Genomic DNA, 26,850 nt, shown 5'->3' on the forward strand with positions numbered 1-26,850 from the left:
TCACCACCACTTTCTCTTGGGCAACCGAAGGTGGGCAATAATTGCTGGCCAGCCAGTGATGCCCAACATCCACAAATGAATATAACAAAAAAAACTCTTCAATGTTATGTTGTCAAGAAACTTAACTGGACCAGCCATGCAAGTACTGTGACTACAAGAATGGGTTAGCAGTTGAGTATTCTGTAGTGACTAATTCAGCTTCTGACTCCCCAAGTCATTCCATTATTTACAGGACAGAAGATACGGATGTGATGGAATACTTCTCAGTTATCTGGATGAGTGCAGTTCCAACATTTGAGCAGCATGACAGCCCCAGGAGAAAGCAGCCCACTTGATCAGTACCCCATCCACCAGCTTAAACATTCACTTCCTCCATAACCAATACTATGACTATCACATGTACCATCTACAAGATGCAGTGCAGCATCCTGCCAACATTTCTTTGAAAGCACCTGCTGAACCAAAGTTGGCAAGTGCATTTAGCAATTAGGAAGATAAATGGTTTGTTGGCCTTAATTGTAGGTGGATTAGAATACAAAAATAAGTAAATCTTGCTCCTACAACTATACAAGGTTTTGGTATGACCAGACCTGGTATACTGCATGCAGTTTCAGACTTTATATTTAAGGAAGGATTCAGTGCATTGGAAGCAGTACAGATTAAAGTCCTCTGGATTAGTCCCTGGAATGCGAGAATATTCCTACAATAAAAGCTGACTAAATTAGCCTACATCTTCTGGAGTTTAGAAGCATGACAGGTGATCTCATTGTAACATACAAGATTCCAAACAGGCTTAAGAGGATAGATACATCGTTTATTTCCACTGGTTAGGGAATTTAGAACACAAAGGCACAATTTCAGGATAAATCAGTCCATCCTTCAGGATTGAGATGAGAAATTGCTTCACTCAAAGTGTTGCGAACTTTTGGAATTCTCTACCCAAAGGGTTATGGATGCTCCATCATTGACTATATTTAAGGCTGGATAGACAAACTTTTGGTCTCTCAAGGAATCACGGCGTGGTTGTGAAAGTGAAATTGAAGTCTCCCAAGATCAGCCACAATCATGCTGAATAGCAGAGAAGGTCAGTTGCCAATTCCTGCTCCTATCTCATGTTTTTGTGTTCAGCGACCTCAAGCACCTAGACAAACAAGCAGGTGCTCCGGTTCAAAAACAAAGTTGCTGGAAAAGCTCAGTAGGTCTGGCAGCATCTGTGAAGGATAAAACAGAGTTAACGTTTCAGGTCCGGTGATCCTTCCTCAGAACTGATGGTGGCTGGGAAAATGTCAGTTTATATGCAGAAAATAGGGAGGTGGGTGGGGTAGGGAGGAAACGATAGGATAGAGCCCAAAGAGAGAGAAAGACAGTTGGACAGACAAAGGAGTTGCTGGCAATCAGGCTGGGAGGGTGAATAGTTGTTGACGGGGACTGTTAGTGACTAACAACAGGGGGGTGTAATGGCAGGCTATGTGGTAACAAGGCCTGGTGTGTGGGGTAGGAGGCTGGGACATGGGAGAGTTTAGGCCCTAAAATTATTGAATTCAATATTGAGTCCGGAAAGCTGTAAGGTCCCCAAGCTGAAAATGAGGTGTTGTTCCTCCAGCTTGCGTTGGGCTTCACTGGAACATGGCAGCAAGTCAGAGACAGAGATGTTGGCCAGGGAGCAAGGTGGTCCGTTAAAGTGGCAGGCAACAGGTAGTTCAGGGTCTTTTTTGCGAGCAGAATGTAGATGTTCTGCGAAGCAGTCGCCAAATCTATGCTCCAATTGCTCCGGTTTCCTCCCACAGCCTCAAGACGTGCAGGTTAGGTGGACTGGCCATGATAAATTGTGCATAGTGTCCAGGGATGTGCAGGCTAGGTGAATTGGCATGGGAAATGCAGGGTCCCAGGGATCCGATGCGGGGGTGGGGCTGAATTTGGGTGGAACGCTCTTCAGAGAGCCGGTGTGGACTTGTTCAGCCAAGTGGCCCGTTTCCACACTGTAAGGATTCTAAGGTGCCCCTCTATTCCGCTCCATTTCAGACACTATCCAAACCTTGAAACATATCTCCATTTCTTCACCATTGCAGGATGAAAATCTTGGAACTCCCCACACCCACCAGCACAGAGTATACCTGTACCAAAAGAACAACAGCAGTTCAAGAAGGCAGCTCACCATAATATTCTCAAGAACAGTCATAGTGGACAATAAATGTCGGCCTTACCAGCAATGTCCCAGTGCAAAGAATGACGAAAAGAATTGTTCATGTTTCAAGTTCACTCAAGTGCTGCACACTATTGGCTGTCAAGCATTGTGGGACAGCCTGTAGGGGGCAGAACAGTGGTTCAGTGGTTAGTACCGCTGTCTCACAGCCCCTGGGACCCAGGTTCGATTCCAGCCTCAGGCAACTGTCTGTGTGGAGTTTGCATCCTTCAGAGGGTCACTGTAGACATGATGGGATGAATGGCCTGCTTCCACACTGTAAGGATTCTATGATTCTATGAAATTATCAAAGGTATTATTCAAATGCAAGTTTGTTTTTTTTAAATCATTAGAATTACATTTGAAAATCTCAAGTGTTGGCAAGACTTCTTTGAATGCAGAAGGTGGCAGCTCAATTTATCACTACTACAATCACCTAGGCAACATTAATGTAAAGAATCTAGGGTGTCTCAGTCTGCAGGGCACAAGAAAAAGCAAAGTGTAAAGGCAAGGCTTGTCTCAACCAAAACACAATCAGACGATTTACTGAATTTGAAGTTGATTTCCTGTGTGGGACCAGCTATGTACTTTTCTCACCAATGAGATTTTGTACCACAAAAGAAATAGGAGAATGATGGAGAAAGAGAACAAATTAGAATTAACAAATTAGAAATATGTTACAAAGACAGAAGCAAAACGAGTAAAAGAAAGACTTGATTGAGACAGGGAAGATATCAACTAAAAGGAAAACAATTAAAAATCAGTTTTTATTTTAAATCTCCAACAACAATCTACCATTTACCAGAGGCCAAACAGATTACACTGTTCTTTTTCCGGATCAATACTGATTGGCATTACATTAAAAGCACACTCGTGCTCTTAATCACTAATTTCCCATTAAATTGATCACAGAATGTTAATGTGCAAATTTAGAAAAAGTTTGCAAAGACAACAGGAGAGCTAAATTACTCCATTTGTGCAAAGGAAACAACAGAGCAGCATAAAACAGCCAGATAGTTCCGGGCATTCGCAACTTACATCCCTTAATAACAACCTGTATCCACAACACACTATTATTGTTCCAGCAAAATTCAGCCCAAAGACTCAGCACATTCTAATTCATTAGTTCCCAGATCATAATTCCCAAATCCTTTCCCAGTGTTTCCTTCCTTCCTCCAGGTTTCAAAGGATATTAACAATCCATTTCCTAATCATTAATTCCTCACCTAAACCTTTCAACACCATAAAAGAAGTACATATTTTACCTAAGTTAATACATTGAGGAATATGTCTGAGCAACTGTAAAATGGTTGTTTGCGTTTTCCTTCTTTACAACACTTATGCAGTATACAGACCTTCATAAATGTCAATATGACTCAATGTTATTATATTCGCCTCTGGCTCAGGGAATCATAGGTTCATCCTGACTACAGAGACATCAGTACATAATCTGAGAGGTCAGTTGGCAACCAGAGGAAATGCACAGCTTTAAAGATAATTGCCAAAAGAACAGAGGAAGATGGAGAATTTCTCTTTGTGTAAATACAGTGACTTCTCATATTCTAGAATGTTTCAAAGGGCTGATGGGAACAGATTAATGGTAACTTTTGAAAGAAAGTTTGGAACAAAAGGTTTGGAGGACTATGGGGAAAAAGAGCATTTGGCTAATTGAAGAGCACTTCTGAAGTGTCAGCACAGCTACAATGGAGCATATGGGCTCGTTGTATGCTTTACAATTCTATGAACCTTTGCTAGCACTTTGGTGACATATTAAGGGAATGCTGCACTGTTGCAGGTGCCACAGTTCAAAAGACATGTTAAGTCCAAAGCCTATCTACTTGTTTAGGTGGATGTAATAGATTGCATGGCAGTGTGCAAACAGCAGGTGAATAGTTCCAATGTCCTAACCAATATATCTAAGCTGACTCCTTTACATAATGCAGCTTGCATGTTAAATAACATGTATTAGCAGCAAGGAGACAGAGATCCCTGATGGCTACATCAGGAAGAAACCTTTCCTTTTGGGAGTGGGTTATACATTTGCTTTTAACCACTGAACTAATCAGAAATGGCGGCATTATAGACACCATGAAACAGAATGGAAGTTTAATATTAGCCAGTCATAACATTCATTTAGAAGATACTGGGTGGGTAGACAAGACAAACAAGCACTAAATTATGTTTCCTCTCAACCTATCTTCTCCTCGATCCATCTTCTATCCGCCTCCCCTTCCCCTCCCCCATTTCTGATGAAGGGTCTAGGCCCGAAACGTCAGCCTTTCTGCTCCTATGATGCTGCTTGGCCTGCTGTGTTCATCCAGCTCTGCACCTTGTTGTCTCGGATTCTCCAGCATCTGCAGTTCCTGCTATCTCTGACTAAATTATTATAGCCTTCTTTCATTTACTGTTCTCCCATCACACTATAGAAATTTCACTCATTGTGTCAGGAGTAGAAGAACAGAGAAAGGAAGTCAACCATCTCCTGCCAAATCCTGATAAGGTGGTCTTTTCCCAGGGCGGGAGGAGTTACAGCAGCTGCCAAATCCACAGAAAGCTTCTTCAAATGAACAGACTTTATTTGCCTTCAGAATATGACAATATCAGCTAATTTTCCCCCCAAAGTGTCCTTAACGGATGGACCAATTAGCCAGAGCTCCACCTGAATAACAACACATCATGATCACTCTAGATCCTGAAAAGTTGTGCGCTACACTAATAATCATCTGCTAGTACCAAGAACCATTTCTGAACTGAGCCATTCTAACTGGGGCCAGGAGAAAGGTGGGAGGTAGGGAGCTAGAGGAGGCAGGAAAAGAGACAAATGGAAAAGTTAGGTGGAAGGTAGGAGTGATTGCCCGGCAAAGTGAATGATGTCACAAGGCAAAAGAGTTTGTTTCTGTCCATCATTGTCTCCTTCAATTCAGATTTTTCATGTTCAAGGTTTTCCTTTTCACCAAAATCAATTTTCAAACTTCAGACAACATTCAAAACTAAATTAGCTTCACTTCCATGGGTAATGCCATTTGTTCCCTTCAAACCAGTACAGAAGGTTCAGAGGATATTTAATTGAGGTGCTCAAAATTATGAAGTGTTTCAATAAGTAGAAAGGGAAAACCAGTTTCTATTGACAGGAGGATCAGTAACCAGACAACACAGATTGAAGATGACTGGCAGAAGAACCAAAGGGAGAACAATGCTATATAATGAGATGTCATTATCCAGAATTAGTGGCCTGAAAATGATAGAGGCAGTCAATATCAAGCTTCAAAATAAAACTGTATAAATACTCAAAAGGGAAATATTTAACCTCAGATAATGAACAAAGGAAGAGAATTACACAAATTGAACAGCTGTTTCAAAGAACAGGCACAGGAAATGTAGTCAGAATCATCATCTTCTGTGCCGTAAATTCTACGAACACTGCAGCCTGTTGTTGGCTCCCCACTATTCTGTGTTCTACTGACCACATGTCCAAAAGGAGGTTATAATTCCATTAAAATCAATGGCAATACAAACACAACATTAGAACAGCAGTTCATCCTTTCAGCTGAAATACAAAAACAGCACAGTACCTTGTTGCGTAGCGACTGTTAATGTCTCTGTGGCAGTGGGCTGTGAAGTGAGTGAACTCTCAACACTGGGAGTTATAATTTGGATGCCTTCTCCGGATTTCTGCTGGTGTGCAGACACAAAACTGCTTGTTTCTGGGTTCAGCGTTGCAGTCAGTGTTTCAACATGTGATGAATTTGATGGAAATACGTATTCCTGGCAAAGGCAGGGAAAAGTGCAATTACTTGTTCAGAAACACAGCATATTTTATCGTGCATTCTGAAAGAATAAAGGTAAAATGTAGAGGCCAGCTTTTGTAGATGAGTACTGACTAGTGAAACACTTGCCCATTTTTCTCTAGGATTGATTTACCATGGTGTGCCTTGTAACATTGTATGTCAGCACTCTAAAGCAAGAACATTTTTATGTTACATGTTCTTGTTTGTATGGGTGGATGCTATTCAGCTACTCCCCAATCTATGTGGCAGTGACAAACAATGTGTCTTGGAACAGAAATGTCTGAAAATAAATATGTGCCATGTTTTGCTACCCAAAATGCTGCAGACTCTCTCTTTTTAAATACTTCCAATTTGCCTCTCCCCACAGCAGAGAAAAATTCCTTGCCATAGTCACAAGTGGTATCCGCCATGACTATGCTGTTACATGCCTCTTTGTTTTCCTCAGCTGCCCTGCAGCATTCACCATTATTAACTATACCATCCTTTTCCAATCCATGGCTTGGTGAGGCAACCCTATTTCCATCTGTCTGAACCCAGCTAGCACATCTTCAGCAATGTCATCCTTTCCCTCACTGCATCAACTTCACACATATATTGGTCATGCCCAAGCCTGCATCTCTAGTACTCTGTTGAGGCTTCCACACGATCAGATTGTTTTTTTTCCAGACATCAGACATTGTGTATGTCACAACTTTCTCTATCCTAAAATCTGGCAGATAGAAGCCAGTCTCTTTAACTCCTGCAACTGATTCCTATCCCCTTCTAGGTCACTCAATATGAACTTGCAGTTTTTCCCATCTGACTGCATATCATTTGTAGCAATAAGAGCCCATATTTCTACCTATGGAACATGGCCCATTTCCATTCTCATGCTTTTCACACTCTGGTAAGATACTTCGATTATTTTTCAGACTCAACTACTTTTAAGGATTCCTTGCTGACCTCTCATCCGCCCCACCTATTAATCTCATCTCTGACCAAAGGTCGACAATCACATTCTAAATTGGACCATAAGAAATAGGCACAGGAGTAGGCTGTTCAGCCCCTTGAGTCTGCTCCACCATTCAATAAGATCATGGCTGATCCAATGTTCCTCACGTTCACTTTCCTGGCTTTTCTCCATAATCCTTGATTCCCTACTGATCAACTGGCTTCACTCTTCACATGCATCCTCAATGACAAATTCTGGCACCCTGTTTCCAAATGAATTAAATTCAAAACCTTTGTCTACCAATTCCACCATGGCATTTCCTCATCCTAAACCTCTGACCCCTCCCCATTTCCTCACGTATGAGCCCACTCTTGGGACAGGTTCTCTTTAATGGCTAGTCCCTGTGGAACCACAAGCTAGGAGTCCATTCCTCAGGAGAGGAAGGAAAAAAAGACTGCACTTGCTGACACTCAACAGCATGCACATCAGCGTTACCTCTCAAATTTATTTAAACAAAGAATGACAAATACCAGACAAAAACCTAATGAAAACACTTTAATGAAAGAATATGTTGGGTGAGGAAAATAAAGTGTAAAACAAATGGGAATTTTTATTCTAATTTTTAATTAAAAATCAGCTTAATATTGCACACACATGTACGCATATGCTGTTGAAAATAATTGTGGTGAGCACATGCAGTCAGCAATCAATGTCAGATCACTGGTGTCAGCAAAAATTTAAAAAGAAATGAAGTCAAAGTCACTTGAATTTAGTTCATAAGGAAGTTAAAATCAAAATCCACAAATGTTAGAAATAACATTGATTGGAATCCCTTTCTAGCTCTTAAAGTTGTGTTTTTAATAAGTTTTCTTTTTGGTAACACAAGTAGAAGTGATGCAATGGATGAATTCACACATAACATGGTTTTATTTTAGATTGGGTTTAACAATGTGCAATGTCCTACAATTCTATAAGCAAACTAGAGAAATTGAGACCCATTCATTAAAGTTATGGACACATTCTGTTGGTTACCCTTTTCTCAAACTCCAATTTTGGCTCCATGATATCACTCACACCTCTAAATCAGCGCTTTTTGGGTTCAAAACCCATTCTAGGGCACTAAACCACAGGCTCGGTGCTTCAGGGATACTTAAGGGAGAGTAACACTGCCTGATTGACAATCTTTCAGAAGAAATGTTAAACTGAATTCCACCTTAAAATGGCCCATTATTGCCATTATCTTGAAGAAGAGCTGAAGTATCCACCCAGGTCCCGAGCTAAGATATCCCTCAAGTAGACGTAAAATAGATGATCTGATGACTATGACAACACACTGTGGAGCTGAAGGAACACAGCAGGCCAGGCAGCATCAGAGGAGCAGGCAAGTTGAAGTTTTGGGTCTGGACTCTTCTTCAGAAATGGGGGAGGCAGAAGGGAGCTCAGAAATAAATAGAGAAAAGAGGGGTGGGGCTGGGGAAGGTAGGTGGGATGGTGATAGGTGGGATGGTGATAGGTGAGTGCAGGTAGGGATGGTGGAGATTGGTCAGTGAGGTAGGAGGGGCAAATAGGTGGGAGAATATGGACAGTTGTGTCAGGTCAAGGAGGCGGGGATGAGAGGGAGGGTTGCTCATGGGATACGGCTGGGGGTGGGGAGATTTTGAAACTGGTAAAATCCACATTTAGGCCAGGTGGGCTGTAGGCTCCCAAGGTGGAATATGAGGTGCTGCTCCTCCAGTTTCTGGGTGGCGTCATTGTGACACTGGAGGACACTCAGGACAGACATGTCAACCAGGGAGTGGGAATGGGAGGAGGAGCTGAAGTGGTTCACAACTGGAAGGTGTTATCATTTGTCATGAACAGAGCACAGGTGCTCTACAAAGCGGTCTCTGAGCCTCTGCTTGGTCTCACCGATGTAGAGGAGGCCACATCAGGAGCAGCGGATGCAATAGACCACATTGACGGATGTGCAGGTGAACATCTGTCTGACGTGAAAGGTTTGTTTGGTGCCTTGAATGGAGGTGAGAGGGGAGGTGTAGGGGCAGGTGTAGCACTTCCTGCGGTTGCAGGGAAAGGTGCCGGGGGTGGTGGGGCTTGAGTGTGGAGCGGACGAGGGAGTCGCGGAGAGAGCGGTCCCTACAAAAGGCAGGTAGGGGTGCAGAGGGAAATATATCCTTGGTTGTGGGGTTGAATTGTAAGTGGCAAAGAATGATACATTGGATACGAAGGTTAGTGGGGTGATATGTGAGGACAAGGAGGAACATGCAGTTCTCCGCTCCCACATTAACCTCACTATCAAACCTGCAGATAAAGGGGGCACAGTAGTGGTGTGATGCACTGACCTTTACATAGCTGAGGCCAGGTGCCAACTCTCTGACACCTCCTCCTATCGCCCCCTTGATCATGACCCCACCCCTGACCAAAACATCATCTCTCAAACCATCCACAACTTCATCACCTGAGGTGACCTCCCACCCACAGCCTCCAACCTCATCATTCCACAGCCCTGCACTGCCCGTTTCTATCTCCTTCCCAAAATCCACAAACTTAACTGTCCCAGCCGACCCATTGTCTCTGCCTACTCCTGCCCCACTGAACTTATCTCCACTTACCTTGCCTCTGTTTTCTCCCCCGGTCCAAGAACTCCTCACCACCCCCTACGTCTAGGGCACCACCCCACATCCTCCACCTCCTCCAATTCCCTGGCTCCTAACACCTCATCTTCACCATGGACGTCCAATCCCTGTATACTTGCATTCCCATGCAGATGGCCTAAAAGCCCTCCGCTTCTTCCTATCCTTCAGGCCCAACCAGTCCCCCTCCACCAACATCCTCATCTGCTTAATCAAACTCGACCTTACCCTTAACAACTTCTCCTTTAACTCCTCCCACTTCCTACAGACTAAGGGGGTGGCCATGGGAACCCGCAAGGGCCCCAGCTATGTCTGCCTCTTTGTAGGATACGTGGAACAGTCCCTCTTCCGCTGTTACACTGGCACTATCCCCCACCTCTTGCTCCGCAACATTGATGACTGTATCGGCGCTGCCTCATGCTTCCACAAGGAGCTTGAACTTTACTAACACCTTTCACCCCAACCTCAAGTTCACCTGGACCATCTCTAGATACCTCTCTTTCCTTCCTGCACCTCTGGTGACCGCCTTGAAACCGACATCTATTTCAAGCCCAACGAAACCCACGGCTACCTGGACTACACCTCCTCTCACCCACCTTCCAGCAAGAATGCAATCCCCTACTCCCAATTCCTCCGCCTCCACTGTGCCTGCTCCCAAGATGGGGCATTCCACTCCTGAACATCCCAGATGTCCTCTTATTTCAAGGACTGCAACATCCCCCCTTCGGTGGTTGAAAATGCTCTCGATCACATCTCTTGCGTTTCCTGCACCTCTGCCCTCACATCCCCTCGCCGCAACAAAAACAAAGACAGAATCCCCCTTGTCCTCACATATCACCCCACTAACCTCCGTATCTGACGTATCGTTCTCCGCCACTTCCGCCACCTGCAATCCGACCCCACAACCAGAGATATATTTCCCTCCCCACCCCCATCTGCCTTTCGTAGGGACCGCTCCCTCCGCAACTCCATCGTCCGCTCCACACTCCCCATTAGCCCCACCACCCCCAGCACTTTTCCCAGTAACCACAGGAAGTGCTACACCTGTCCCTACACCTCCCCTCTCACCTCCATCCAAGGAACTAAAAAAGCCTTCCACATCAGACAGAGGTTCACCTGCACATCCGTCAACTTGGTCTACTGCATCCGCTGCTCCCGATGTGGCCTCCTCTACATCAATGAGGCCAGGCTCTGAGACTGCTTTGTACAGTACTTGCGCTCTGTTCGCGACAAACGACAACACCTTCCAGTCACAAACCATTTCAACTCCCCCTCCCACTCCCTGGGCGACATGTCCATCCTGGGCCTCCTCCAATGTCACAATGACACCACCCAGAAACTGGAGGAGCAGTACCTCATATTCCGCCTTAGGAGCCTACAGCCTAATGGCCTAAATGTGGATTTTACCAGTTTCAAAATCTCCTCATCCCCGGCCTCATCCCATGACCAACCCTCCCTCTCCTCCTGCCTCCTCCCTGTCCATCTTCTCTCCCACCTATCTGCTCCTCCCACCTCACTGACCAATCCCCACCACTGCCTACCTGCACTCACCTATCACCATCCAACCTACATTCCCCAGTCCCACCCCTCCTCCCTCTATTTATTTCTGATCTTCCTTCCCCCTCCCCCATTTCTGAAGAAAGGCCCTGACCTGAAACGCCAACTTTCCTGCTCCTCCGATGCTGCCTGACCTGCTGTGATCCTCTAGCTCCACACTGTTATCTCTGACTCCAGCATCGGCAGTTCTTACTATCTCTGATCTGATGACTATTGTGCTAGCGTTTGTGGCAAGGTGCTCAATGCAAATTGTCTGCCCCATTCCTAAATTACAACAGTGACTACACTTAATATGTAGTTCCTTGGCTCTAAAGCACTTTGGGGGGAATCCTTGGTTTCTGAAGGGATCAAAGAGGTTAATTTTACTTCTTTCTGTGCAGCCATTATATTGTGCAATTGGCCTGCTTCTTAGCCACCACCCTTTTCTATCATTCGGTCGCCATCAGAAAATACAACTACCAGTGGAAGATCTCCTTTAGTTTCACCAACATGTTGTGAGGAGCAATTAGCTGTCTCCTGGATGATTCCCTAAACAGTTGTTTGGGGTCAGGAGCTCGACGAGGAGGAGCCATGAGTCCAGATTCTGTTTTCTGAATTGCACCATGCCACATACATCCAATGGAGTGAATGTTAATTTTCCAGTATTAGACTACTGCCTACCATGAAAGTAGTACTATCATTGCAACCCAGTTTCAAATTGCTACAACAACAATTTGGAACTGGAGCCCCAACTGTTAGAGCACTTTAATGATTCTGCTATGTTTTTAAAGCTTTTCCAGGAAGGCTATTTCTAGCAATTGAAACAAAATACGTATGCTGCTTAGTTGCCCACCTATGAAACTTCAAACTGCTTCATTTCCCAAGATTTCCCCAGTTCCAGCAGTGCTACAGATCCTACCTTATGGAAGGCAGGAGCAATAGGAAGAATTATTGCTCTTTCCAGACCACACCTCCACCCAAATCATCCTATCCTCAAATTTTAATCTGTACCTTAGCAATTTTGATTAGGATCCAGTAGTATCTTGCCCAAATTATCTCTGCTATGGCTCTTGCACAACAGTGAAACCCAATGAAGGGGGAAATGAGGTCACACTGCCAAAGAAGGATTACATAAAACAACAGAAAATTTAGAATTACCTCTTGGACACTGGTGCTGTTTTCATTCAACTTTTGCAGTAGTTTTCCTTTGCTCACTTTCTCCAAAGGGACAAAATTCATGACATGGTTGACCTCTTGCTTTGTTTCATCACTCCACTCTTCTTGCTGAGATTCATTAACTGGGAAGCTCACATTTGGAGGGGCTCTGCTTTGAATTCCAATATCCTCCTCCTCAACATCGACCCCACTTGCCTTCACAGAAGACACATCAAGATCCCACAGTGGCCAGGGCTGTGAGCCATGCATCTGCCCTGGACTCTTGCTGGTACTCTCCAAATTCCCATAGGTGGCGGGTATTTCTTTGTAGACCCTTATGGAGTCCTCTGCTATAGAGCTATCAAGGGTCAAGTCTTCACCATACAGATCTTGCACGTTACCATTCCCCTCAGTTGGCACTGACTCCCTTTGCTTCCCCATGGAACGTCCTCTGCCTTTATGATAGGCATCTTGTAAGCTTGGCCTCTGAGCTGGTGACCGCTGCACAAAGCTTAAGTAAGATTCCACAGCACTAGTCATCTTTGGCTCGCATTCATCCCTGCGTTGACAATTTATAATGTAACAGCGACCCTCAAACATCCATGCCAAGTCACAGTCAGTAAAGTCACAACACGCCGATATGCATTCCGACATTGACACTGCTGGAGGAACTCGCAGGATTTTGGTTGTCTTTAGGTTGGGGGAAACTATAGCATCCGGATACTGAGCTGTTTCACTGCAGTAATTTGATACAGCACCTGTGAAAACATTACCAATCACAATTCAAATTACAGACTGTTAAAAATTTACAGGCATTTGACAGCACACAGGGCTGCGTTACTACAGTGCCCTCATGGAGAATGTGTTTGATGTACTAGTGCTGAGATTACATTTAGGGGAATAATATTGCAGGATGATTTTATAAGTAATTTCCCAACTTTGCACTCCTGGCAGTGAAAGAAGGAACAAACTTGCATTCATATGACATGCTTTTTAACCTCAGGACAGCTAAATTAAATATCTTTAGTAATGCAGAAATACAGGAATCACACACATAGGTTCCCGACAAACATTAACAAGACAAGACAAGAACCAGATATCCTGTTTTGAAGATGTGTGGGGAACTAATATCTGGGGAGAACTGGCCTATTCTTTTCTTTCCATCCTCATCAGGCAAGTTGAGTATATCATTGAAAAGGCAGCACCTCCAATACTACTGCATTTCCTCAAATAGCACAATCTGTCTCAAGTCTCTGGATTATGACTAAAGTTACAATCTTCTGATCCTGGGCTAAGTTCACAGGAACATAGCCTGTTTGCAATTTTTGGAAATTTATAAATGTCTTGCACAGAATTTTCTGGACACTAACTTCTTAGATTTATTTGTGGCTTCTTCGATGAGCAGTTGTGCTCTCAATTTCTTTTCTTTTTTTTGAAAACTTCACTTGAAGTAACTCATTAATTCCTTCATTATTTAAATAAAAAGTTTCTTTTTTAAATTTGTCCTTCTCTAAATTCTTCCTACTGTTCAAATTTCTTTTATTCACTCTGGAGATCACAGATGGTTCACTAATATTTCACTAGCACTTTATACAACATCAGAGTGACTCCTGAGGCTAATGATCTTTGGATTTTGTTCATTTCAACATTTTATTTGATACTGTAACCACTTCTCTCCAGTGAAATGGTACATTCAACTCACATTATCAAATGACAATATAATTTTACAATCAATTTTCCCCATTTTCAAACAGATATCATTACCTGACATTTATATTCGTAAATCACTTAAGAATCATCTTCCTAATCAGTAAATCTGGATTAGTCAATTCAGAGTTTACCCTTTCTCTGGGTCTTTAGCTTTGTTACTATGATCACTGTAGTATTTATAAGTATTGAATGCAAACAGCAGAGGATCCAGTTGGAACATAAGCGTTCTGGCAGTCCGTTCAGTTATGCATATTAAATTAATACTTTCTTCCACTATTAAATTGCTAATTTATTGTCAAATTTAATCCCTAGATCTGTGTTAGACATGGACCAGTGCTAGCACTTGAATCAAAAAATTGTTGATTCAAGCCCCAACTCCACAGAACTGAACGCACAATCTAGGTTGAAGCCCCAGTGAAGTACTGAGGGCACTGGGCACAATTGGAAATGCTGTCTTTCAGATGAGACATTAAACAAAGGCCCAATTTAACTTTTCAGTTCCTACATACCTATGTCAAACTACAACAGAGTTTTCCCCAGATGGCTGAGTCAATGTTGGTCTCTCAAACATATGACTAAAATAGATTATTTGATCATTATCTCAAGGCTGTTTCTGGTGACTTGCTGTGCACAATACTGTATTTCCTATATTAGAGGAACTCATAAATGCACTTCATGACTATGAAATGTTTTTGGGCATCCCAAGGTCTTGAAAGGTGCTACAAAAATGCTGGCTCTTTATTGCTTTAATCTTAAGAGCTTCCAATATTGTTGCAAGCATTCATTAAGACATTATAGTCAATTTCTTTTTAAAACCGTGACTTTGGAGTGTCGAATTTCCTGGAGTTGCATTCTGTCTTTGGAAATGCAATGATGCAGCATTCCTGCCTGCACGTTAGTATCCCTGAACCCAGGAAATGGGACTGGGGCAGTATCCAAATATTTTAGATGGGCAGTTGCTGAGGTCATTTAGATTGATGTTGGAACACAACGAGGAGGGAAGGAAGGAACACCATTGTGGTCAATTCATGTAATGTAGCTTATCAGGCAAGGTTGGGCAAAAAGTCTGTTCTGCAAGTCTGCAATTAACCACATAAATAGGCACTGGATCGGGGAAACTTGCCATTTAAAACTGCAACTATGTCTGCTCACCAATCACCGAAAACTCTAAGTGTGCCATCTCAACTTCAACATCCACACTTTGTAAACTTCAGCTATCTCCAAATAAAAACTGGAAGAACTGCGGATGCTATATATCATGAACAAAAACAAAGTTGCTGGAAAAGCTCAGCAGCTCTGGCAGCATCTGTGAAGGAAAAAACAGAGATAACGTTTCGGGTCCGGCGACCCTTCCTCAGAGCTCCTATCAGATAGTTATCTCTATCCTTTCTTGCATCAATGTCCTGCTCACACATCACCCCAATCTTTTTGATCAACACTGGCTTCCAACATCACAACTTCTCAAATTTAAAATTCCTATCCTCATATTCAAATGCTCATTGTTTTGTCCCTCTCTCTCCAGCTCTAAATTTCTCCTCAAATTTCATATTCATCTGACTCCAAGTTCTTGCAAACCTTTATTGGAGGCAGTGACTTCATTTGATCAAAGTCAGAATTGACAGGACACCAGGTTATATTCCAACAGGTTTATTTGAAATCACAGGCTTTCAGAGCACTGCTCCTTCGTCAGGTGAAGTGACTTCACCTAACGAAACAGCAGTGCTCCGAAAGCTTGTGATTTCAAATAAACCTGTTGGACTATAAGCTGGTGTCGTGCGACTTCTGACTTTGTCCACTCTAGTCCAACACCGGCACCTCCACATATTGGCATTCATTTAATCAGAACACAGATTATTGAGAGTAGTTTTTCTGAAGTGCTGCACCTCTTTAGAATCCACTCCTCCCTTAAGATCCCTTTTCACTACCTATTAAAACCCAATGCTTTGACCAAGCTTTTGGTCACACCTCCTATGCTCAGTTTTGTATTTTTGTTCTTACACTTGATTTTTTTTCTCCCTATGTTAATGGTAGTAAGTCACTGCAAGCTGCTTTGTGTGTACAGCCTAAAACTACACAATATACCCTACCTCCCAAAAAATATCACCTAGAAATTAAGCGATGACAATGAAATGGCACTTGTAAGTGTGATTTAAATCATCCAGTAATTCGGGTAAAGCAATTTGGCATTAGTAGCAGCAGATTGTATAGGAAACTTGATTATGCTTTTCCTGGTATGTTTAATAACATCTCCAGATGGTTAAATACAGATTTGATTTCTGCACTGGAGCAGTCACTCTTGGTGAGAATCTCACAAATAGTGAAAAGAAGTAAGAGAAAAAGCTTATGACATTGGTAAATCAGTATTTCTTGTACATATTAGTCCTCATATTGTCCATCAACTGCAGTGAAAACCACGCTTTGTTGGGACAATCAGTATGGGCATCCAGCTGGCACATTGCCAAAGAGACCACACCTCCTTCAGAATTGATGAGTTGAAAATACATTGAGGTCAGTCTTCAGCTCAATGACAATTGAGGAAATTTTGAATGATTTTTAATATTTTATAACAGTCAGGCTAATTTCTTTTAAACAGTTATAAACACTGCAACACTCCTTTAATGGTTTTTAGATTGGCCAGGGCCTACTCCTCAAATATAAATCAGCTTTTGGCTCACTCACCTTACCACTTCCCCACCCCTTGCTCACTTCCACACATCCACCCAATCATACTGCACCTAGAAATTAAAATTCCCACTTGTAAGATGTTAAGCAGGAGTGGTGACGTTACTGCGCAATAATCTGTGAAAGGGAACAATCCCTTCCTGCTATGGGTGGATACAAGATAGGATTTAATTATTTGGTTTCAAAGTTCCTTCAATAAACATGTGTTCATATGCTTTTGTTTGCAAAACAAATTGAGAATTGCCAGTCTTTATTGAATTAACAGTACACATAACATCTTCACAGGCAAAGATCCTATGCAAAAGAAATCAATAGGCTAATCATGTAGCCATTTATGAGATTTTCAATTTTAATGAATATCAACTTTATGAAAATAAATACTTTGATAGGTATAATTATGGACATGGTGGACAGTGTTTGTTGCTGTCTTAGTAATCAAGATGGTTCAACTAGTAATCCAGAGAACACATGTCCTATCAAGGTAGTTAGGTTTAAATGGCCTGGTGGCGGGGGGCAGGGGTAGCAGCAGCACAGTGGTTCAGTGGTTAGCACTGCTGCCTCACAGTGCCAGGGACTCAGGTTCGATTCCACCCTTGGTCAACTGTCGATATGGAGTTCACACATTCTCCTCATGTTTTCTCCAGGTGCTCTGGCTTCCTCCCACAGTCCAAAGATGTGCAGGTTAGGTGAATTGGCCACACGAAATTGCCCACAGTGTCCAGGGATGTGCAGCTTGGTGGATTAGCCATGGTAAATTCAGGGTTACAAGGGTAGGGTAGAGTAGGGGAATGGGTCTGGGATGCTCTTTGGAGGGTCGATGTGGATTCCTTGGGCCAAATGGCCTATTTCTACACTATTGGCATTCTAAGATTCTAAATGTCTGGAGGTAAGAATCTGACATTGATAACAGCAACTATAAAGTAGTCAACATTCCCCAACTGGATCACTAATGTTCTTTATAAAGTATATTACCCTCACATGTCTGGTTTATAAGTGACTCCAGTTCCACACTAATATAGGTTGACTCTTTCCTGTCCTCTGACCTTACCTTTGCAAGTCACTCAGTGTGCCACCCTCATCTCAAGGTCAATTAAACACAAGTTGTATTTGCCAACCTTGCCAGCAAATCCATATCCCAAATATGAAAGAAACATGCATCCGGTAATCAATTTGTTGTGTTTATTTCTATTCTTACCTCTTCAAAATGATGCAAAAGAACAGTGCTATATTTGAAAACTTCCCACAATCTGGCAGCTTGATATTTCAGACTGTGTACTTAGAATATCAGACACTCCAGTCACAAAACAGCCTCTCAATTATGCATGTTGAAAACAAAAAAAATGGCATTTTATCCAGGCTGTTAGAGTTCTTATATCATCATGCAAGTTGAAAAAGTGCCAGAGTGGGATATCAGTTTTGTATCTTCCTCTATCTTTGTGATTCAGTTTAGTTCAATCCAATAACATGTAAGAGGTACACATAAGAGCTACAACATAAAGACAGCAAGCTTACCATTCCACATCATCTAAAAACAGTAAAAGAATGATGGGTGAACCGCATCAAAGAGGGCTCAAAATAACTTGACAAGTGGCCCTAGGAAGTGAACAACCCTAAATTATGTGAATTTGTCTGTGTATTCTCAACCCTTCAGCATGCCAATCTGTAAAGAGGGATTGTAGAGTCTAAAACGATTGAGCTTATCAGGAAGTTCCAAAGGTTCATACAATTATCTTAGACTCAATGGGTCAGGCAACCTCCTTTAATGAATCTAACCAGAACACCAACTTGAACCAGTGTTACATCTGATAATCTGCTCTCTTTAGATAGATCTGTAGTAGTCAAATAATTGTATGCAATTGAAGGTGGACTGGCTACTGTCATAATGAGGATTGTTTGTTTGAACTGGAAAGAGAACAAAGTTTTCAATCAAATCAGACATCGCTCAACTGCCAAAAATGGGACTGAACATCACTTTATTTTCCAAACATAACTTCAATGAAGTCAAAATAAGAAGGGTGTTTACTTTCAAGCTTCTGCTTTCGGTAGTTAGCCTTGTGGTAGCAGGGTCATAGTTATAAAGCTAGTGTAAAATTAAGTCATTATATTTTGCAGAAAATTAAAAGTGTGGAGTGAGGAAAAACTATCTGTCTTACCAAAATACAAAAGAAAAGACCTTTTAAAACTTTTCCTGTCATATTCAAACAGCTTTCGTAATGTCATTGACAATATGCTCAAATAGCATGTGATGATTTAAATATGTATTCATATTTAAGTAACAGTAACCACATCCTCCATTTGCTAATTCTAAATGCAATTCATGCATGTCCTTCAATGTGATTTCAAACTGGATCACAATATAGAGTCATATAAAACTGACATCCTAGTCATACCTTCTTGTCTCGTATCAGAAGGATCACACCACACCAATTCAACTCAGTGCAGGTTAGCATCTGTAAACAGACCAGTGGTCTTGCACTATCATTACTGTACAGTTTTTTTTTAAATAACAGAAATGAACAACTCTTGCACTGCTTCAGGGTGCTAATGCAGTAATCATGTGTGCCTCACAAACCAGGAAGGTTGCAGACTCAAATACCCTTCCTTTTTTAAGTTAATTGATCTCATTGCTGTGGCAACATTAGTGATGCTACATTTCGCCTCAACACACTTGGGTTAGGAAGGTGGAAAAACAGTGTTGTTTACCTGTGTCCCTCGCAGAGAGTGATAGCATATGAGAAGCTGGATGAGGACTAGTTTACATATTTTCTAATCATGCTTAGCTACAATGAGTTCTGCAATCAAGCCTGACACACTGCTGATACTGCCATGATACACACATAAAAGATGGACACTTGAAACATGTATCAGAGGGTGACCAATGACAAAAGCACAATATGTTAAACACTGCCCACAAATCAGTAGCCCAATGTGATATAGGTGCTTTTAGGAATTGAGGTGGACGATTAATTAATGAAAGGTCACAGATTTAATAAAATTAACGAAAACCCAGTGGCTGAATGAATAAAAACAGAAGTTGCCGGAAAAGCTCAGCAGGTCTGGCTGCATCGGCGAAGGGAAAATCAGAGTTAACATTTCGGGTCCGGTGACCCTTCTGAATGGTCTTTTTTTTGGCTGTAAATTTTATGATTTTAGGAAGGAGAAGAAAAGTGACAGAAAAATCAATGAAGTTATTAAAACAAGCCAGCAATCAGAAATGAGACAGCACTGCTGTTTCTGTATTTGGATGTATTAACAAACAGCCCTTATTTGTAAAGAACGATAGCTGAGCTTAGAAACAAACTGAACAATGCATTAACTGGTTTGATATAAACAATCTGCACAAATCTTCAAAGTTAAACCCAAAAAGCTACCTTCAAAAATATAAGAGAACTGGTAAAATAGTAATTAAGAAATAACTTTCTGAAAAAAAAACACGACAAGAAAATAAAGCAGTCCATTGCGAAAAGCAAAGTACTACAAATGCTGGAAATTTCAAATCGAAACAGAAGCTCTGATGAAAGCAAATTGACTTGAAACATAAACTTTCCTTTCCCTCTCTACAGATACTGCCAGACAAGTTGAGTGTTTCCAGCATTTTTCATACTTTAAACCAATCCATTACTTAAGTAACATACCTGTAATGGTGCATAGCAATACAGCACTAAGGGAAAATGGTAAGTGGGTCATTTTCACAGCGTCAAGCCTGAAACAAGTTCCAAAGCAACCTTTAAAACTGCATGTATACTTTCCTTTATCTTCCTTCAATGGCAATTTTGGAAACACTAGAATCAATAACACATGAAAGTTATCAGCTCAAAGGTGCAAAGCACAAATTTATAAGATCAACATTGTTAGTGTTTATTTAGTCATTTATACATAGTTACACAACCACTTTGCTGAAAATTAATGTTCACCGTGCAGATGGAAATGTAGAAAGGCATAGCGAATGGCATTTTATCCCATGCAATGGTCTGTAACTAAGAACACAGGTTTCCTTCAGTAACTGCATTCCAGACTTTTATTTTAGTTGTTTGTAGGATGTGGGCATCACTGACTAGGTCAATTGATATTGAGGTGGTGAACCATCTCTTGTACCGCCGCACTACAATGAGAGGAGTTCCAGGATCTTGATCAATTGAGAATAAAAGAGCAGCAATAAATGTCAAAGTTCAGATGCTATGTAATTTTATAAACAGACATGGAGTGATGGTCTTCTGATATCCCTGCTCCCTTTAGATGCTACAAATGCTAATGCTGCTTCTCTATCCAAAGGCTTTTCCAAAACATGTCACAGCACTGCTTCTTAAGATGACAGCACATATCACTCTCTTTAGTCCTTCAAATCTATTTAAAAAGTAAAAAATTAGGAAACACTACATTGTAACAATTAAATTGCACAGTTTCAAGTTAGTTCTTCATGGGCATGTGTCTACAACACAAATAGCCTTACATTTGGCATGGATTGGTAATGTTTCGTAAAGATGCCATTGGCACTTATTGTTGGAATAAAAAAATGGACTCTTCAGTTGGGTAAAGAATAAATTTTACTTGATTAAGAATCACCAAGTATACAAGAATGCCTGAAATGCAAAATTCTCCATTCCCCAGATCTTGTGTCCTTCCCTATATGATCAGCAAAAAACTGGTAAGGAGATAGTGAATTACAATGATGGAAATGTCCATAAAAAAAAAAAACTTACGCGTAGTAAAAGAAACATACAATTCAGAGCATAAATAACTTCTCTCCATCCCCCACATCATGTAACACTGAGACCATTCAATATGAACAGCATTTTCAGCAATGCTTAGCAATGTTATTTCTTCATGTGCTGGTGACAACTGCCATGGTTAAGATCACAAACGTTACAAAATACAAACACTGGGACAGTCAGTTTATGATAAGGTAAAATGGAATAAAATGGGAGGAAGGCCATGATGGGTAGCTTATTTGCTGTGGAGGCAAATATGCACCAACTTGACTACTAAATATTTTCCAAATAGCCTGTTCAGAGATGTTATTTCACATTTCTGGAGCAAGCAAGACTTGAACCAGGCCTCCAGGCTCAGAGGTACTGCCACTGCACCACAATAGCTCCTCCAAGTTGATTTACTAGGAAGAAAGTACAAAATGTTCATACCCACAAACAAGTGGGGCCACCTGACTGTTTTATATGCTCTGAAATTAATCAATCGTTTTCCCCCTTTATGAAAATAGGCTGGTTTCAATTTCCAAGAAAGTCTAGATAGTCTCTTTAAATCCTCATGACACTGGAGCTAAAGATGAATATGAGTTTTATACCACCCAGATTAACAGTGGCCAAGTTTGAGTGACCATATGACAAGTAATCTTTCTGGGAAGAAGATAAGGGCAGCGGAGACTTGTTCAAAACATATTGCTCCACTCCAGATTATTCAGCAACATCCCAAAAATGCATGTATAAACAACAGTGGAGGACAGGATCTGGCTTGGCAATGATGATCCACTTGATCCCACTAATATTCACTATGTGATGTCACACACATATAAAATTGTCCATTGAGCAGGAATCCATGGGAAACTGATGCCTGCTTAACAAAATACCGTCAGCAGTCAATGCTTTCAGAAAAGAAAGAGATGAGAAAAAGGGCGGAAAACATCAACACATGTTTACATAAGCACCTTGATGCATACTTTCACCAGTGCTCAGCGAGATTATATTACCTCACAACTTACTCATGCAATCATTTACTTTGGGCATATCACTTTAGATTATCCACAAGCATTCCAAATGATAGATTTACTCAGTGGCAGCACTCTCACCTTGGAGTCAGAAGCTTGTAGGTTCTAGTCTCATTCCAAGATTGGATGAATATATAATTAAGGTTAACATTCATTGCAGGAGCAAGGTAGCACATGCTACTGAGATACTTCTAAACGAGAGATTAAACCAGTATCAGATGCATGTTAAGGAGCTTAAAGAATTATTTGAAGCTCAGTAGGGAAAATCATCCAAATTTTCTCCACAATAGTCATCCCTAATCAATACTACCAAAGCAGAGTAACTGGTCATTTATCTCCCTGGTACTCGTGGGACTTTTTATGCTGTTTCATTTATCTGCAGTGATGATATTTCAAACTAATTAATTGACTGCAAAACAGTATGGATATTACAGAGACTTAAAAGTTGTTATGTTACTACATTGCTCTGGCTTTTGTGGTGCAGTGGTAATGTCCTTGGCTAGAAGGTCTGTGCTAAAGTCCCACCTGCCCTGGAAGTAAGAAAAACTCTATGTGAATAGGTTGATTAAAATTACTATAACTAAGTTGCTTATTTCTTTATAAAACCATAAGTTATAGGAGCAGAATCTGCTCTGCCATTCAATCATGGGTGATGTTTCTCAACCACATTCTCCTGCCTTCTTCCCATTAACCCTTGATCCCCTTACTAATTAAAAATGTGCCTATCTCTGTCTTACATTCACTCAATGATTTGGCTTCCTCAGCCCTCTGTGGCAATGAGTTCCAGAGAGTCACCATCCTCTGGCTGAAGAAATTCTTCCTTATCTTTTCTTATAACGATGATTTTCAAAATAAACCTACATAATTTTAATGTTCAGAAGTTGTTAGTGTAAATAATCAAAACTATGATTTGTGGGGAATGATGAGGATACTTTTTATAGTATCCTGCAATGGTTCCATTTGTAAATGCACTATGCAATACTTTAGCGAGTGTAAGAACATGTGTCCATTCTGGCTTCATCCCAATTGCTGGCTAAATGAATGGACCTCAGCTAAGTTAGCTTGAAAGCACCAAAGGGATCAAAATTTGATTCCTGCTTATGATTGGTACATTGTACCTGTGAAATGTCTGATGCTGTTAGATGAAGTTAGGAGTATAATTAATTATTATAGTTCGGTCTACTCAATGTTGAATAGTTTGCCTTTATTCCCAATCTCAGTTTTCAGATAAATAATGGGCACTTAAGTAATGTTGCAGGAGCATACGTTTCCCTGCTTCAAGTAGAATTTTATTATTCATTTGTGGGGTGTGGGCATTGCTGGCTAGATCAGTATTTAGTGCCTTTCATCATCTGCCCTCAGGAGTATAGTGGAAACGCGTCTTCTTGAACTGCTTGGGGAATAAGCACACTGTTACAAAGGGAGTTCCAGGATTTTGATTCAGTGGCAGTGAAGGAATGACAATATAGTTACAAGTCAGGAGGGGCTTAGAGGGGAAGTTACAGGTGATAAAGTAAATGGAAGAATTTAAGAAGGTAAAAGTGAGATAAAATGTATCAATTTGAGAAAAGGAAAATGGTCAATGGAATTTTAAAAATATGCATTCTTCCCAATATCTCTGGGTTTTCCCCCCTCATTACTCAACTGAGCTACTAATAATAAAGAATTGAGCATTCATAATACATACATTACACAGCTAATAAAAACTCTTGCCAATAATAACTCAGCAATTCCACTGACATTAGGAAATATTTGAACAAAGTGTGACTCTGATCAATAATCCTCAGAAGCCTTCAAGTACTAGATTCGAACAAAGTAATAAAACATACCAGTGTTCCACATGCAATATTTTCTTAATTTTAACAGGCTCCAATTATTTAATTTTGAGCTGTATGTAAAATCTTACTCTATTCACAGTTAAAAGGTCACGCTTAAGATATCAACCGATTTCTCCTCACCCCACACATCGCTGTCAGTTTCCTCCACACTTGCTATTTCTGGAATATACGAGCTGATTTCAGATTTACAACACTTGTAATTTTGTTTACAAAACTGATGCCTATTGACACGTTTTTAAGTTATATTATTAAACCACACGATTCTAATTTGGTCTCCAGTATTGTTTACTAACTAGGCCCGTGACACCGAAATGTCAAAATAACGTGACTCCAACCCTATCTTCCGTCAGAATCTCTTCAAAAAAAAAGTCAAAGTATTGTCTTGCAGGCTCTTGGTCAATCTATTATATTGCGTTGGAAGATTTGTTAACCCTTTGCCTTGATTTTAAAATATGGTCGGCTATTTATACTTACATTTGAATACTCTTTCGATTAGCAGCCCTAATTGAGTAATTTGACCAAGACCACAACACAGTGTGTGAATCGTCCTTTTTCTGGTCTATTTCGGGATGAATCTGAAGGAAGAAACATTGATTCACCGAACACCTTTATACAAAAAAAGCGGTCCTTTTCCCCCCAACGGGTTCGCATCCCTGCAGATTTCTTCCTCCGAGAAGTCAGTGGTTTATGTACCTGCAGAGCTTACAGGAAACCATGTTAGGATGAGGAGGATAAAGTTACCCTTGCACATCAGAACAGACTAACCAAGAATCATCTCTGTACGCCGTGCCCCCCGCCCAGGGGTCTCCAGTTATATTGTATTCTACAAAGATAAATATGCTGACTTGGCACTTCAGCTCAAGCAGTCAATCCACACCAACGTGGTCCATTCCCACTATCATACATTTCGCAAATGCTTAACACATTGACTTGGCATCAATATAGCTTCAGTAGGAACGTCGAACCTCGAACCTCAAGGTTAATACGCGTACATGCTCCTAAGAAACTGCTTCTCTGTACCTGCGTGGATAGCCGCTCGCGACACAGCATCTCCACTCAACCAAGAGGGTGGGGTTTGAGTTCATCCCAACCTCCTCTAATAGCGTTTCTTTAATTTTTTTTTAAAAGAAACGTCTCTTCCCTCACTCTCACACTTCACTCAAACGTGTAATGCACTCAAACGTGTAATGCCATTTCTCCCTCAAGTGGCTTCAAATAGCCGGCGGTTTGTACGCTGACACCAACCCACTCCGCCGATAACCGCTTCCAAGAACAGAAGCATCAATGCCGGCCCACTGCGTGATGTGAGCGCGTCGCGTCCCCTCTGCTCCAATAACTGGATTCCCGTTGTAAGGTACCACATGTGATGCTGATGGCTCTTGCTACACGAATAGATATGATGTGGCGCCGCTCCAGGATCTAACTTCAATTTAGCCACAGCAGATCCCTGCCTATTGTTCATAGCTGGCATCAAGTAGAGTGACGCTCTCAGTACATTTCAGTGTACTACCAAATGTCACTCCCTTACACAATGAGTTCTAGGTGATTTTATTACACACTGGGCACTTTGTTCTTCAAAATCTAGCTAGCACTTACATTAAGGTAATGCCAATTTATGAAGCAGGAACACCCACAAATCCCGCCTTAAGGTCCAATGCTGCACAAGAAATACCTTCTTTAGAATTAATAGCAAAATGTGGTTGGTGGGGGTGTTTAAATTAATTTGGCAGGGAGGTGGCATACCAATTGGAGGTACAGTAGGGGTGATGCGCAGACAAGTATAGCAGAACCAAGTCAATCTAGAAGGCCGAACAAATATAGTCAAGTTAAATCACAAGGGGGCATGGTAAGGCTAGATGGTATTTAACTTTAAAGAAGGATTCTTGCGAGCAAGGCAGATAACAAGGTCTCAAAACAACAGATACCCTAAGAGTGTAGAAAGTGCTGCAGGTCACTCTAAAAAATTTAGGAGAGTGAAGGGGGGGACGTGGAAAAAAAAACAATGGAGAGAACATTAAGGGCAAGAAAATAACTAGGTACAGGCACAACAGAGTCCAAAGTGGTAATTTGTGCATACAGCCAGAGACATAGCTGAAGCTGTAAATGAGAATACAGCTGTATTCACTGTAGAAGACAACATAGATTTAAAACCTTGGAGGGGGAAGTGTGATACACTTGAAAACAAATAAACATTGAGAGGGAGGAGAAGGGATTAGTAGTTTTAGCAGGCTTGAAAGTGATAACAGACCAGGTCCAGATGAGACACATCTCAGGTACCTGTGGGAGGCAAAGGCTCTGACATTCATTTTGAAATCATCTCTGGCCACAGGAGGGGTATGAGAGAACTGGAAGGGAACTCATGTGGTACCATTACTCAAGAAGGTGGTTATGGGTAAACCAAGAAACTCCAGGCCATTGAGTCTAACATCAGTGTTAGGCAAATTATTGGAAAAAATTCTGAAGGACAGAATTAATCTCCACTTGAAGAGGCAATGATTAATCAAGGCATGGCTCTGGAAAGCGGGACATTATGTTGAACAAATTTGTAACTAGGAATGACTAGCTGAGTTGATGCAGTCTACACAGACTTCAATAAGACTTTTGACAAAGTCTCACGTGGCAGGCTGGTTAAGAAACAAACAGCTTGGATATCCAGAGCAACTTGCCAAGTTGGATCCA

At 41.4% G+C, this 26,850-nt stretch overlaps 1 protein-coding gene across 1 annotated transcript in view; it reads right to left on the bottom strand.

Moving 5' to 3' along the window:
• The window catches only part of LOC109923761 (dyslexia-associated protein KIAA0319-like), a 104,874-nt gene extending 80,041 nt beyond the window's left edge, over positions 1–24,833 (bottom strand). Inside the window, exons 1-5 of the mRNA XM_048613041.1 lie at positions 24,646–24,833; positions 22,415–22,524; positions 20,250–20,396; positions 12,226–12,980; positions 5,755–5,947 (exon numbers count right to left, since the gene is read on the bottom strand). Of these exons, the coding sequence (XP_048468998.1) occupies positions 5,755–5,947; positions 12,226–12,980; positions 20,250–20,301 (1,000 nt within the window). The 5' untranslated portion in view covers positions 20,302–20,396; positions 22,415–22,524; positions 24,646–24,833. The remainder of the gene's footprint in view (positions 1–5,754; positions 5,948–12,225; positions 12,981–20,249; positions 20,397–22,414; positions 22,525–24,645) is intronic.
• Positions 24,834–26,850: the final 2,017 nt, after the last annotated feature.

This window comes from Rhincodon typus, chromosome 2 (assembly GCF_021869965.1).
Source record: "Rhincodon typus isolate 14 chromosome 2, sRhiTyp1.1, whole genome shotgun sequence".
In the NCBI taxonomy this organism is placed as follows: Eukaryota; Metazoa; Chordata; class Chondrichthyes; order Orectolobiformes; family Rhincodontidae; genus Rhincodon; species Rhincodon typus.